Here is a 16,120-nt window from a genome sequence, read left to right on the forward strand (position 1 = left end):
GTTCCCTCAGGGAACACAAATGAACACAATTAAAAATCCCTTTTATTACTTTATTAATACCTTACTTTTATGACTAGAAATTTAAGGATATTAACAAATTTAATTGAGCAAAATTAAAAACATAAAACTATGAGCAAACAAAACCTTTTAAAAAGGTTATGATAATATTTTTTTTCAGGAGAAGAGAAAAAATGGGTAGTGATTTGTAAACTGTCCTCAAACTGTTTTGGAACTCAGAAAGAGTAGGGTTTGGGGGGGCGGGGAATCTAGGGAGTTATTGTCTAACAGTTGTCTTTTAACCATCAGTATTGTTTCAGGTATTGATTGATCACCGATTATGCTTCAGGGAACTGTGTGGTCTATATGGACTTGTGTTACCATACTTAGTGGTACACTTTACACAGAATTTTCTACCTCATCATCAGATCAGTTTGTGCAAAGAGCCCTTTCATTAAAGATGATGAACATAGAAAAATGCAGTTCATGTAAATTAGTTCAAAGGAAGACTTTCCTATGAGCTGCTTGATGGGTCCCTATGCACAAGGCAGGATCTCTTGTGGCATTAGTGTGTGTGTGCTGATGTGTATGTGTGTCTGTGTGTGTGGGGGAGGGTAAGTTTCCTTGTCCTGTGTGTGTGTAACATGCATATGTGCATGTGTGTGCATGGTCAAGGCTAGTATTGGTTTACAAGCTTGCCAATCAAACTGGAGAGTCAGTGTAAGAGATGGGAAGACATATCTCTTAGCTTAATGACTAATGGGTTTGAAAACAGGACAGTTGACACAGTGACCAGGGTATAAGAAAGAAAACAAGACTGTTCAAGGAGATACACAAAAGGAGAGAAATTTGTAGCATAAAATGTAAAAGCTATGAACATAATTCTAGAAGCAAATTTTCATTTGGATTGGAGCCAGAAATAAGTGACTTGGAATCCCAGTTTTCTGATATACCAACTATGGGACTTTCAGATAGCAATTTATTTTCCTTGGACTATAGTTTCACCAAATGTAGAAAGGGCTTCTGTTATGATATATTCACATCTTTCATTCAATAGCTATTTATGGAGTCCGTACTATATGTCTGATCCTGTGCAGGTGGGTTCTTGAGTACACAGAGATAAGCAATATAGATAGATATATAGATAGATATATACATACATACATACATACATACATAGATATTCCCTGCTCTCATGGAACTTACTTTAAAAGGGAACATAGACACAGACATCAAACATTTTTATAATCAGTCACTGGACAAAAATTGTATCTAGATATATCTGGGCAAAAAAAGAGGTACTTGGAGACATGGAAATTCTGTTTGGTACAGGCCCAAACATTTCTTTCCTTTTTACACAGAGGTTTAAGAATTCTGAGTGTCTAAGGAGGATGATGTTATATTGTAATGTGTAGAAGCTACTCATTTATTGTATAGCAGGTTCACCCAGCCATGATGTCAGGCATCTCACAGAAAATGATCAATTCTTGGATATGTCAGGAAACGATCAGCTGGCCTTTGTCCTCATCCCTCCACATGTTTCTGAGTCCTGAGACCCCACTCACACTTTTGTGTCTCTCCTGGCTAGGCTCTTCTGGGGCAAGCTCTCCAATGAGCAGCGGCTTAAGGTACAATTTTACAATGTCAAGGTCCAGGTGCATGGCTCTGAAGACATCCTGTAAATCACAGAGAATTGATAGAGGCTTAGCAGACACATGCTTATCTACAGAATAGTCCCCTTCCTTACCTTATCCTGTGCCCATCTTGGGAATCAGCAGACTCTATTACAGAGGATTTCTTCTAACCCCAGGTTGATGTCTCCAGTTGAACAATCAAAATTACCCTTGGAGATATTTTGTGAAAGCTTCATGCTGGAGGTCCCCCAGCTTGATGCACTGCTTCATTAGGCAAGCCCAACACAGCCAGGATATTCCTGATCATTGGAAGGGATTGCTGTTTACTTTATTGAGCACCAGAAGAATTAATTTGCTGGAGTTAATAAGCCATGATGAATCCTTAAAGTCCAACATCAGGCTTGGTGGAAGTTGCCCACACAGAAACATGCAGCAACCATGACTAGCTGTGAAAAGTACATCTCCCATCAAATCTCCCTCTTGGTTCCTGGCCAAAGCCAAGAGGAATGAAACATTTGAATTAAGTTATTTTTAAAAAACTGGTTAAAGTTGACATTGATAGTGTAGGATTAATGCACAGGAGAGAAAGGGAGCACAGCCCTTGAGGTCTGAACTGTCTAAAGTACACGCTTTTCACAAAGTTTTTCACTGGAGGGGTCTCATCACTCTTTCTAAACAGTGCTAGGGCAGTCTCTGCAAGTGTTGTGACAGCCAGGCACATAGAGGTGACCAACTGCTTTTCCCCATCTCAGGTCCATGTTAAGCAGCACCTTGTGGGTAGAGGCTATGTGAAGTGTGGTGGTTCCTATATCCTGCTTATATTTGCAACTAAAAGATACTCTCTTTCCTTCCAGGTGTTTAAACCATTTTGGGGGAAGGAAAATTCTCCAAGAGGTGGACTTTCTAGGCTTTCTGCTAATATGACTTTGGGCACAGGAGTTATTAAAAGTGAGGGAATATAATCAACATCATAAGTTGAAAACATGGAAGCCACACCCACGACTCTAAAGTGCTGGTATCCCATAGTACTGACTAGGAAAATGGACTCTGGAGTGGCCTTTCTTCATTTAAATTCTGGTTTCTACTTACTAGCTGTGGAGCTATGAAGCTGTGGACAAATCTCTTGACCTTGTCTGTGCTTCTGTTTTCTCTAACAGAAGGGTGATGACAATAGCCAACCAATTCATAAAGTTACTTTAGGGATTAAGCGAGTCAACATATTAGCCATCTTTCTTGTATGTATACTTCTAGTGCTAAGAACTTACTACCTACATTCCCTTCAATACAGCACCTCAGAGATTTTCTTCCTATACTCCAATGCTTAATGTGTAATGAACTCTGAATTATTTTAGTGAATATAATGAAACTTCCAAGTTCAAAGTGCAAAGCAATTTTAGATACATCTAAGAACTATGTAGAAGCCTACTTTCTAAGAAGGTGTTTATGTAATGAATAACATTAATTAGAAGGGTGCAATATCAGCTTTTTAGACTTACTTCTCCTTATAGTCTCTAGGTTCAATGATATAAAAAGGGCTTTGTATTTGCTAGAACCAGTCCAGTCCCTACTTTCCATTCTGCTTCTGCGTACTTTACTCTGACCCCCTTTGGAAATGCTATACTATATAATTTCACATTCTACAACTTTAAAACTTAGTTTCCTGAGCCAGGAAGACAGCCATCCAGTGATTAAGAAGGCTATTAAGTATTTCAGAATGATCCATATTGGCAAAATATTCTACCTGTTCTTTAAGAGCAGATAGGATGGAAAACATTCTGGTGGATCAAGATAAGAAGGTATAAGAAAGGTAAGCCATTGAAATTTCATCTTACTATAAGCAGTCATTCAGAACCCTGGAGCAGTGTGCTGACAAAAACATTCTTCTGGGTTCATCGTTTGTTTGTTTGTTTGTTTTGTTGGTTGGTTTTGGTGGGGTTTTATTTGTTTGTCTTTTGATTCACAGCAAAATCCATAGGCAACACTGCAATAACAGATCCTAAAGACCAATAGAGTTTTTCCAGAATAGTAAGCCTTGCCCTGCCATGTGGACCTCTTTTCATTGTCCTGATGAGCAGTACAACAAAGGAGTTTACGTAGTCTTAGAATATTCAATGTAAAAGAATTTCCTAATAGAGTCTGGATATTGTGGAAGTTGTGAAATTCTCTTTTTGAAACACCTGTAAAAACAGGTTATGTTATCAACACACTTGGGCAAGTATATTCGTGCTGAAGGAAGGAGAGGGGGTAAAATGAAGGGGGGAGGGGATAGTGCTGACTTCTGTTGAGCGTATCTTGTGTACCAGACAATCTATGGGCCAACTCATAACCATCACTTTAGATCTGTGAGGTTCCATCATTTGTGCTATAACGATAAAAATACCAAGTCTTTGAGGAGAGAAAGTCTTGTCCAAAATGTCACAGCAAATAGGTAAATAGTAGAGCCAACATTTGAACTAAAGTCTATGTGACTTTAAAGCCATGAAGCTGTAACAATTTATTCTATCCTTAACATGTATAATTCTTTTTCTGAAAGGCCTCTCAAGAGAGAAGTGATGCCAGATTGTTTGGGGTGGTGCAAAAATCTGTATGTATCTCCTGGGCATATAGTAATGATACCTCTCCATATTAGGTTTTAATCCCCTGAATTCCTTTGCCTCTGGCTTCAACCTGCCTCTCCAGGCTTACCTTTCACTATCACCCTTCATGAGCCATTTGTCCACCAGACATCTTCCAATTCAATGAACATTCCATGCCTGTCTATTTTTCTGAAGCTTGTCACAGACTGTTTCCTTTGTCTTAACTACCTTCCTCCATTTTCTCTCTATAAATACTCTTCCTCACCCCTCAAGATTCAGATTAAATAATGCCTCCACCTAACTTAGGAAAGTTATTTACCATCTCCTGTGGCTCCTGTAGCCCCTAGAGCTTTTCAAATTATATTACAATGAAACTGTGTACCTGCCCCCTTCTCTAGTGGTCTTTGTGTTTTTCTTTTTTAAAAATTAGTATAATATTCATATAGCCTTATATTGGCTTCAGGTGTAAAAAAGAACGATTTGATATTTGCATGCATTGCAAAATAATCACCACAATAAGTCTGGTTAACATCTGCCCCCTTACATAGTTACCAAATTCTTTTTCTGGTGATGATAACTTGTATCATTTAATGATACAAGAGATTTAATCTCTCAACACTTTTCAAATACGCAATACAGTATTATTAACTATAGTCACCATGCAAAACATTACAACCCCCATGATTTATTTATTGTAGCTGGAAGTTTGCACTTTTGAACTCCTTCACCCTTTTATCCCACCCCATACCTCCTGCCTCTGGTAACCACCAATTGGTTTTCTGTATCTATGAGCTTGATATTTTGTTTTCTTTCTTAGATTCCACATATAAGTGAAATCATATGCTATTTTTCTTCCTCTGTCTGACATATTTCAATTAGCATAATGCCTTCTGGGTCCATCCAGGTTGTTGCAAATGGCAGGATTTCGTTCTTTTTTATGGCTGAATAGTATTCTATCGTGTGTGTGTGTGTGTGTGTGTGTGTGTGCGCGCGCGCACGCGCGCACGCATGCATGTGCATCACATTTTCTTTATACATTCATCTGTAGCTTTGTAGTGTGTACTGATATCAGGGAATCCAGGTGGGTTATTTCTCAAGGTTGCTTTGACTATTTGGGGTCATTTATGGTTTTAGGATAAAACCTAAATAAAAATTTTTTATTAAAAAATCCAATAAAATTTTAGGATTATTTAATCTATTTTCATGAAAAATGCCATTGGAATTCTGATAGAGAATGCATGGAACCTGTGGATTGTTTTAGGTAGAATGTACATTTTAACAGATTAAATCTTCCAACCCATGAGCACAGAATACCTTTCCATTTGTTTGTATCTTCCTCAATTTCTTTCATTAATGTCTTAGTTTCTAGTGTGCAGGTCTTTCACCTTCTTGGATAAATTTGTTCCAACGTATGTTAGAGTTATTGAAGACGAAAGCCATGTACTATTGATTAAATTATTCCTACTGTCTCGTTTTGCCTGGAATATGGCATGTGGCTCAGTGGATGCCTGATGAATAAGGGAAAGGAGGAATTAAGAGATGAATATAAGCTTTCTCTAACAAAGAAAAAGTTGGGAGCATTCAAGAGTGTTGAGCTCAGAAGATACAGGTCTTAAGAACCAGTGTCTCTTCCCTACCCAGCATCTCCCATTTTCATCTGTTAGCTTTTTGACTCCCTTCTTAACCATAATCTCTACTCCTTAATCTATTCATAAATCTGTACCAACATTCATTTCAAAACGGGTTATTTCGACACAGGCCTGAGACAAACCCCTGCATTTACAAACTTAAGTACTATCAAGAGGTTGTCCCCTGCACGAAGGCACTCATCCAGGAGGCTAGGCATGGGCTGAAATCCAGCAAACATTCTGTTTGCCAAATCTTGTGCTGCAACCACCCAAGGAGTGTGCCTTCCTAATTCACACTAAGGCACAGTGCAGGGTAGCAAAGGACTAAGCTGCTTTATATTGGGGAAATTGCTTAATTTCTCAAGCCTCAGGGTTTTTTCTAAATGAGGATAATAATGTCACCCACTCTGCCTAATGGGTTTACTAATTCTTCCATTCATTTATTCAGTCATTCTATAAAACCTGATTGAGGATCTTATCTTAGCCTAGTAGCTAAGGGATTTGGTTTTGAAAGCCAGACCAAATAAATAAATTAATAAGTGATTGCACTTTTTGTATTATATTTAGTTTGTCTGGGGGAAGAAATTCTGGAAATAAAACACCAGTGAGAAATATATATACACACAGTCACAAAACAAGGTAACTAGAACATGGATTTTGATTTACTCACCTCACAAAAGCTCACCAGACTAGTCAACATCCAACTACATATGCATTCCCACATCTCTGAGTAATTTCTCTTATGCTTAGTCTTCTCTGGTCTCATGTGCTCCAAGGCAAAGGCTAAAGCCCCCTCATATTTTGGGTAGTACATGAGTTGTGAATAGGTCAGTTTGTAAGGAGAATACTGTCTTTGCCCTTTATCTGGGAGAAAGCCTTTTTGGAATGGAGAATGTTCACTTAAAGTCACCCAGATTCCCCTTCACCCACAGGAATAAGCAGAGGGTTATTTTTCCACTGCAACTCATTTCATTGTTTGAGAACTTTCATTATTTGAAAGCTCTTCCCTATACCAAAGTTTTTTCTGCGATACTTTCTGCTGAGCTCCAGCCCCAGTTCTCTCTCTCTCTGCTCTCCCTCCCAAACCTGCTCATCCTCCTGGCTTCCCTATTCTGTCATGGATATAGGCACCTAGTTCACTATGTCACATATGCACAAGTCAGACAGACTGTTTCTCAACAATTAACCAGTCGCTCATCACATTTTATAAATTATGTCTCATAGACATCCTTTGCAGCTACCCCGTCTTTTCCATTCCTGTGGTCAGTGCCTTGTTAGGACTTTCAACATGTTCCATGGGCTCCCTCCTTCATTTTGGCTGACTGTTCTTCAGTACAGCCATCACTTAGCTGCCAGACTGGCCTTTCTGAAAGAAAGCATGTCCTCATGGCCCATCTTCACCTTTAGTGCCTCAGCACCCCCTCTCTCTACTTCTCCACCTATTTTCTACTTGAATCATTGTTCTGATGAGAACCAGATAATTTAAGAAATGTTGACAACCCAGAGAAGATGCAACTACTCGTACTGATTACTACTTTCACTTTCACTAATGCTTAGAAATCTGGGTTGGTTTTGCCGTGGTGATTGCCGATGGGGATGGATGCTGTGCTAGGGAAGTGTTATTATGTGTAGTGGAAGAGGAGAAAGAGGAGGAAGGCATGGCTCAGCTCTCAAGAACCTTCCTCTCCCTCTCCTTTCTCTTTTCTCTTTCTCTACCTCTCCTTTCTCACATTCTGTCCTCCTTATGTCATGATAGTCAATGACGCTAATTGAGCACATACCATGGGCCAATATTGTGCTAAGCAAAAGAAGTGGTTAAGCTGGGATGCCCATTCTGGCTGGGTGTTTACTCCTGACGTGAATCCTGCTTTCACTCCACCTCTGCGAAAAATCCTCTCTTCCTCCAGCCCTAACCTCACCTCCACTGACTGCATGCCACTCTTCTGAACTGCATACAGCTCCCCTGTCTTCCACATGGTAGTCCTCCAAATAGCTGGATGAACTTTTCTATATTTCCTCTAAGTTTTGGTTATCCTTTCCCTGTCATATTGGCCTTTGACCATCATGAGAAAGAACTTGAGCTTCCCAGTGTCTTTCTTAGAGTGGGGACTTCAGAGATAATAAGTGGGTTGAACAGCACTAGGATACGAACTTGTTTTCTTTGTTCTAGATATTTCGTTCATGTACATGTATCACAAGGTTGCATTTATGCCTTTCATGGAACCCAGAACATACTGTTGTCTTACATGAAGACTGCGCCCAACTATTGTTTCATAAGCATGTCTCATCCTCAAATGCCTTGTAATCCTATTTTAATAATTGCAAAATAGCCCATCATATGGATATATTGATAACTATATAATCAGTTCTTCTTGGACTTACAGGTTGTTTCTGACTTTTCCCCAGTGAACTCTTCTGAGGTAAAAATACTGGGCCTAGACTCTAATTATTATCACCATGCCGTTAGCTTTAAATCATATAGTTTGAAAACAATCAGACAACTCATATGGGAAATAACAGGAACTTATGTACCCATTTTGTTTTGTGGATTTATCTGTCTTGCCTTTTGTTTGGAGAAAATTACAACCCATCTCAGAACTAAGTAATAATAAAACAAAAGCACTGCTATTTTTTTTTTAGTTTTTAATCTCTGCCAAGCGAGATGAAGGTATTATGATCCCTAATTTCTAGATGAGGAAGCCAAGGCTTCAAGAGTTTCATCAACCTCCTCAAGACATTCTTAGTAAGTAGTTGAGCTCAGATACAAGCCAACCCTTTTCCATTCCCAAACCTGTACTCTTAATCATTACGCTGGACCCTTAACAAGGGTTTTAGAATAGCTGACTACATGAATGAGTGAATTAATTATCTATCACTATTCAGCATTTATGAGGAAAGTAGAAGCTTCAAGGAGAGTTTCCATGTAAATAAAGGAATGGTGCTCTTCACTGGGCAGGTGCGGTCATGGGTTGAGGGCCAGCTAACAGAGACTATGCTTTCTTTGGTCCACAGTTGCCTTTCAGGGCACAACCTGCAAACACGTCTTAGGTTGTAGAGTAAGTCTCTGATTGTAGGTCCTTTATGTCCTGCCCTCCTTCACTAGAGAGAATGATGCTTCTCCACCATGGGCTCCTCTGTTCCCAATCAGATGACACCAAATATAATCAAGATTTCTAAGCTGGTGGTAAACAGGAAATAATAATCACACCTCTGAGGCTATGGATGCCAGTGAGATAAATCATAATAGTTAAAATTTAATGAAACTTTATTAAGTGTTTGGCATTGTGCTAAACACTTTACAAGCATTAGTCCCATTTACCATAAACCAGTTAGATTGGTAAGGTCATTTCCATTTTACAAATGATGAAGCAGAGGCTGCGAGCATTTTAACAACTTTCCCACGTTCATCTATCCAGATGCCAAGCTCAGGCTCCCTGAATTCTGAGTAGCTATGGGGTATTATATTTGTCAGAACTCCTCTGGAGCCTCCCATTCTTCTTGAACCATCTTCCTTTGCAAGAATCTTTTCTCCAAACATTTTTGGATTTACTTACATAAAGTCTATGGTACATGGCTGGCCACGCTCAGGATTTTCATTCTTAAGATATGAATCCCAAGGTGGCATGGGTATTTTATCCTAAAGTCTTGATGGTTTTATTTTATTAATTAATTCCACCTTGTTGGCTAGAATTGGATGTGGAATCATGTTTTTTCCCTAACTTCTTAGAGATAAACATCATCAGAAAATTAAAGATTCATCAGCTCAGCTGTCTCAAGCTGAGTGAGTTTATCAGTTATTTCCAAGGTGGTTGAAGGCCTGCATCTTTGCCAACACATCATCTGAGCTGATCCTGTGACTTGGGTTAGAAAAGCACTATCCATAATTGTAGGTTTGTGTTATTGTTGTTAACATTTTGATGCCTATCATGTGAATTGCTGTCTTCCTTTTACACACCCCATTTATAAGAGTCTGAGAAATTTCTAGATGGGCACAGACGTGATTTTTCCCAAATTTTACTCATGCATTTGTAACTTTCTTCTTAAAAGACAGTGACAGATGGTAGCCACACTTGTGGTGAGCATAGCCTAGTGTATAGAGTTGTTGAATCACTATATTGTACACTTGAACTAATGAAATGTTGTGTGTCAACTATACTAAACCAGGAAGCAAACAGTGACTCCAATTCAAAACACAACACCAAGAGAAAACAAGATCCAAAATACACAAACAGTATCCACTGTCAGCATCTGAGCCCATCCCAAAATAGGAGCTAGTCCTTGAGGCTTATTTGGTTTCAGGTTCTTGCTGGATAGGAATCCTGAAAAATTGGTTTGGGAGGAGATGAGAAATTGTGGAGTTTGAGCACGTACTCAAAATGCTTTGGGAAAGAGAGCCAAGTCCCAGCCACCCACCAGTCAGAAGAGAGAAGCCAGAGCTTTGAGTTCCTTACCGTGGCATCTTCCCCAGCATAGTGGTTGAGGATTCGGCTCCCCCCTGGATGCTTGTTGGCCCAGCCAGTAACATCGTAGACCTTGCGATTGATCACCAGCCACTGATCAGCCTTCTGATTGTGTTTCTGGATCTCCTGCCAGCTGTACATGTTGAGACTTTTTCTGGGCACGCCACACGTTCCATTTGCCTCCTGCTTTACAGAGATCTCTCCTCTCCCATTTTCTACTGGTTTCCCATTCTCTTGATACTTCTCACCCAGGTATGGCTGACCCTCTCCTACAAGGTCCCCATTACCTGTATGGTTGTCTTCAAGCTTCATCGTCATTGTACCCTTCTGATTTCTAGGTTGGCTCCTGAAATTTCTAATATTTGCCTCTGATTAGACCATAAAATGACACTTTTCCTTCCTTCTTATTCTACTGCAGTAGAACACTGCAGTAGAATACTACTGATGCCTGCACAGAAAACTTTTTAACCTAGTTATCTCTTCACATCCTGAGAATGAGCTCATCCCCAGCCTCACACTTCTCTGTATGTCCTGATTTTCTCTGCCCAGATAAAGGCTTGGTCACTTCCTTCTCTCTGCTGGCTGATGTCTTCGCAGCATCCTCTTTCATCATTAAATGTCCCCTGGTAAAGAGCTTGGACCAATCACAGTTGGTCTGAAAGTTGTGGCCTGCCCCAGGGCTGTGGGGCAAGGCTCAGATCACAGGGCTGTCCTACACTGCCACTCCATGGAGTTGGGTTCCCCAGCTCTCTGGCGTGCCTGTGGATAGAGACATTTAGGTTTGTTAATTCCACGTGTGGTTGAAATGTATTGAATTGTCTTTCCATCATCTCTGTGTAATGGAATTGCCCCAACCTATGTCTGAATGATATAGTTGACCCTTGAACAACACACAGTCAAAAAATCCACGTATAAAACTTGGACTCTCCCAAAACGTAACCACTAATAGCCTAGTATTGAAGAAGCCTGATTGATAGTATAAAAGGTCCATTAACACAGATTGTGTATGTTACATGTATCATACACTTTACTCTTACAATAAAGTAAGCTAAAGAAAACAAATAATTAAGATAATCATAAGGAAGATAAAGTGTATTTACAGTACTGTACTGCATTTGTTAGAAAAACATGGATATAAGTGGACCCACAGAGTTCAAAACTGTGTTGTTCAAGGATATACTGTATTTCCATTGGAACAACCACATCCCTCTCCTCCAGGCCACAGAGGCTGATCCAGGAGAGCTACCCAACCTAAGTTGAACCAAGATCTCCTTCTGGAATTGTCTAATATCTTGAATCGAGGAGATGTAAATTTAGGATATTAACAAGGGTTACTTGCTATCATTTGGACTGGGAAGCCAAAACGTTTGTCCGTACCAAGTGCAAAAAGTAAGGAGATACCAGGAAAAAAATTTCAAGGTTATAAATTTCGGAAGTTTTCCTGGATAGAATTCTCATAATACTACAAAGACTGATACCACACGCTCCATGAGAAAATGGAGATTTGTATCGTGCTTACTATTGTATCTGTAGGTCTAGCACAGTATGCATTTAATAATTATTTGTTCAATGGTTGAACAAGTAGGGCACCAAGCAGAGGAAATAGCTGGATGAAGGAACTGGACATCTGGTCCCAATTACCTTGATCCTGGAAGGTCTTATATCTCATGGAGGATTATTTGACTACTGTAGCTAATTTCATCAAAGTTCCCCAAAGAATTTTGCTGAACAGCAGGTACTTATGAACCTTGCCCTGTGTTTCCACGAATCCCCCTACCCAGTAGTTCACTCACCTCCTAGTTCTAATTAGATTATATATTTTATTAAATGGGAGTTTGAGGTAACATCGATTTGCCATTCATTCAGTGACCACTTATGAAGTTCAAATATGTGTAACGCACAGCAAAAATTGATTGTTTCCTCTGCTTTAAAAGTGTCCTAATAGGAAAGCAGTTACTACCTGCTTCAACAAACAAAATAGCAATACCTACTTTGGGATCAGCAGTTTCATGGTATCATCTCATCAGAACATAAGATCTCCCACGTATATATGTGAAGTCATGAATTCCATCATATGAGAGACTCAGAGAGTGAGGATTTAAAAAAAAAACAATTTTAATTATCCCAAGCTTGAGTAATTTATCTTGACTTTTTCTGCTTGCTTCTCAGAGAGGTGGGGCACAGACCTCGTCTGAGATAAACTAGAAGATGATTCTCTGGCCATAAAGGTAAATTGCATTGCTGTGAATTATGAAGTTGGATGTGTAATTAGAGACCCTACAGGTCATGGGACTTGTGGGTGCCTGTTCAGAGGGGTGGTGGCCAGCCTGTGTTAAAACAAATGCTGAACCAGTCATCTGGGCTTCTAGTCCCCATTACTGATTAACTGGATGCATTTCAAAGCCATTTTCCCTTTCTGGGTCTCCAAATCCTCACCTCACATTGAGAGATTGCATCAGATAAAGTTGTTCTCAAACTTGAGAACTTGGAGATCCCAAAGAATAAGAAGCCAAGAACTATCACTTTGGCCGATCATCATCAGATAAAGTTGTTCTCAAACTTGAGAACTTGGAGATCCCAAAGAATAAGAAGCCAAAAACTATCACTTTGGCTGATCATTTGGTATCAAAATATTCAAGACCACAAACACAAAACACTTGAACACCAAAATTGCATAGCAGAATTTGCTAGAAGTTGGTCATCCTAATACACATATTATTTTTTATAACTCAAATGAAACCAGAATCCTTCACAGAGTACTTGAGGATGCCAAGAAATACTATATTGGATAGTATCTGAGTTTCCTTCCAGCTCTCAGATAAAAAGAAACCATGTCTGAAAAACTTCTTTTTTCTTTTTCAGTAGTAGAACGTAGTGATTCATCATTTATACATAACATCCAGTGCTCACCCCAATAAGTGCCCTCCTTAATACCCATCACTGATCTAGCCCATCCCCTGACGAATCTCCCCTCCAGCAACCCTCAGTTTGTCCTCTGTATTTAAAAGTCTTACCGATGGATGTTGAAACTATTGTGGTAACCATTTCACAATATATGTAAATCACATCATCATGCTATTTGCCTTAAACTTATATAGTGATGTATGTCAATTAATTTTTAATAAAACTATAAAATATTTTTTTAAAAAAGAAACCATATATGATTTCTCTGGTGTGATAATTTCTTCAATGCTCTTCTGTGACGATAGTTGAAGCACACTTCTGATTCTGTTCTATCATATGTGGAGATTAAGCCTACAGATAACATGAGATTTCGTAATAAACACTCCTCTCCTGAGAACATATGTGGCAAACATTTAACTAGGCATTTTTGGAGGATCCACAAGAAAGGGTGAACGTGTGACCTCTGCCCACCGCTGGTTTACCATCTGCTACACTTTTGTATTTTCTGTGCTCCTACACTAGACTATGTGTGGACTCACAAAGGGGACTCCGTGCATGCTGGTGCGTGCCACCCTGCCTACCCGGGGACTCCTGTTAATGCTTCAAAACTCGGGTTAAGCAGCACTTTTAGTTTTTCCTGATCCACCTTGCTAGAGCTGGATCCCCTCTGTGCTCTCCCCGTCCCTCCAGCACAGTGTGATTGTAGCTCTTGTTGCGTCTTGACTGAACTGTGGTCTATTTCCGCCATGAGTTTGTGAGTTATTTGAGGGACAAGTCACTTTCATTCCTGCATTTTTCAAACCTGGCACAGCCTAATCCTCAGTACTTGAGGACAGAGTGAATGAGTGGCTCGGTGGATAACAAAGACTCAGAAATGTTCACATTCTCCTCTGTCATATATTCTCTGTGATGGACGGGGCAAGTCTCAGTTAACGCCTGGCTCCCTTCCCATATTGACAGTGCCAGGCCTTGGGACTCATTTCAGTGCTGTCCCTGACTATTCTCTCCCACTCTCATTAGAAGTGTCCTTAGGTCTTTCATTCCAGGTGTGTTCATTTTGTTTTGTTTTGTTTTGTTTGTTTTTGTTTCTGTTGTGGTTTTTTTTGGATGTGCTGTTCACAGTCTTGTGTCATCTGCATCATCTTTAGATCTGATGATAAATGGGAAGCCTGCAAAAAAGGAGGAAAGGTGATTTCTGAAGGCTTAAAAAACCCTTCAGATGACAAGACAAAGACCCAAACTTTGGGTTTCTAACAGGTGTTTGCTGCTGCAAATGGCTATTTCATGCCTGCGGGGAATGATTTCAGCAATAAATACTCAGCTCTCCAGTTGATTTTCTGATTCTTGTCGTTTTGTTACTTTTTATGGCAGAAGTATTAGGTTCCAAAGTGTTAATTACCATTTCTCAGGCAGTTTGCACAGCTGACCCTTAGCCTGGTTTTGCAGGAAAGATTCAGAATAGTTAGGAACCTGCTCAAAGTCACAGAGCTAGAAAGTGACTTGACCAGGATTTGGACATGGCTCCAAATGGCTTCAGCTGAAGCTCTTTCTATTTTGTCACAATGTCATCTGTCTATAACTAACTTTATTGGATGTCTGTTTGTTGTCAGGCTGCATCCTGGTAACCCTCTGTGTTTCACCCTCTGTTCGGGCAGAGCCTTTGAATATTTCATAAAGGAATTTCTCTTCAATTTCTGACCTAGTGTCTGTGCGTCAATCCCAAACTGGAGGAATGGAATACTGAGGATCTCCCAGTCCTGTCCTTTCACCAAATCAGGTGCCAAACACTCACTGTGCCCTGGCATTGTGTGAGGCCCTATAGGAGATGCCAAGATCAATAGATTAGTTCTTCCCTTACAATATATAAGGGGAACAAAATAATTTTGCAAATAATGATAACACAGCATCTTACAACTGCCATAAAAGTGGTATAAAACCCACTGTGGGGAGTCAAAGTTGGAAGAATTCTTATTTATTTGCCATGAAAAAGGAAACCTTCATAATGGAGATATCATAGAATTAGACCATGAAAGACTGAGAAGCTCTCCAATGGCAGTTCTCAGGGAGAACACATGGGCCACAGGTGATAAGCAAATATTTACGTTTGCGAAAATAAAGAGCAGAGTGTGGGAATGAAGAACACTCAAACTTTCTGGGTCACAGCATGAAAAAAAAGCAGGTTTGGAGAACAAATAAGAATTATTGCAAAGGTTTGGATCACAAAAGGCTTTGAATACCGAGCTTGAGTAATTGAATCCACACATTCTTGGAGATTCTGGGATTTCTACAATTTTATTTGTAGGAGAACCTCAGATTGTGTGTGAAAAGGCATGTTTTTGTAAGAGCTTTATTTTAAAGATGATGAATTGGGAAAGACTGAAGAAAGCAGACTGGAATGGGGAAAGACCAGAGGCTGAGAAAACACTGATGGTTTGCACCATGGATTAAGGTGAAATGTAATAAGGATTTGAAAACGACTAAGAGTGGTGAGAGTAGAGGGGGAAGGAGGTTGGCATCTCCTAGCGTTTTCATCACAACCACATGCACCATGCCTTGACTCTTGTAGAGATATCAAGAAATGATATTGCTTGTAGCAGCTCCAGTTGGTAGAATTGACAGCTGCAAAGATTCACTTTTTCCTTTCTTAACTTAACACCGTGTCAAATGCAGCATTTATTACCCTGAGCAGGTGGTCCAGATTTCTGCTTTGTCTCATTAGCTGGGTACAAAATATTAGTTGGTGAAAACCCAGTGACACTGCATTTTAAAAGAACATCAAATATCTGAAGAAAAAAATAAACTTACTGAAGATTAGAGATGGGTGACTTATGGACTACTGGAATGAGCCCCAGAATGGAAACCTGGAGGTTGGAATTCTTGCAATGGTCTGTCCCTATCTAACTGTGGCTTGGGGACAGCCA

At 39.7% G+C, this 16,120-nt stretch overlaps 1 protein-coding gene across 1 annotated transcript in view; it reads right to left on the reverse strand.

The window, feature by feature from the left end:
• The window catches only part of LOC125176971 (fatty acid desaturase 2-like protein FADS2B), a 29,501-nt gene extending 18,808 nt beyond the window's left edge, over positions 1-10,693 (reverse strand). The window contains exons 1-2 of the mRNA XM_047878942.1: positions 10,287-10,693; positions 1,563-1,673 (exon numbers count right to left, since the gene is read on the reverse strand). Of these exons, the coding sequence (XP_047734898.1) occupies positions 1,563-1,673; positions 10,287-10,613 (438 nt within the window). The 5' untranslated portion in view covers positions 10,614-10,693. The remainder of the gene's footprint in view (positions 1-1,562; positions 1,674-10,286) is intronic.
• Between the last annotated feature and the right edge of the window lie 5,427 nt (positions 10,694-16,120).

This window comes from Prionailurus viverrinus, chromosome D1, assembly GCF_022837055.1.
Source record: "Prionailurus viverrinus isolate Anna chromosome D1, UM_Priviv_1.0, whole genome shotgun sequence".
In the NCBI taxonomy this organism is placed as follows: Eukaryota; Metazoa; Chordata; class Mammalia; order Carnivora; family Felidae; genus Prionailurus; species Prionailurus viverrinus.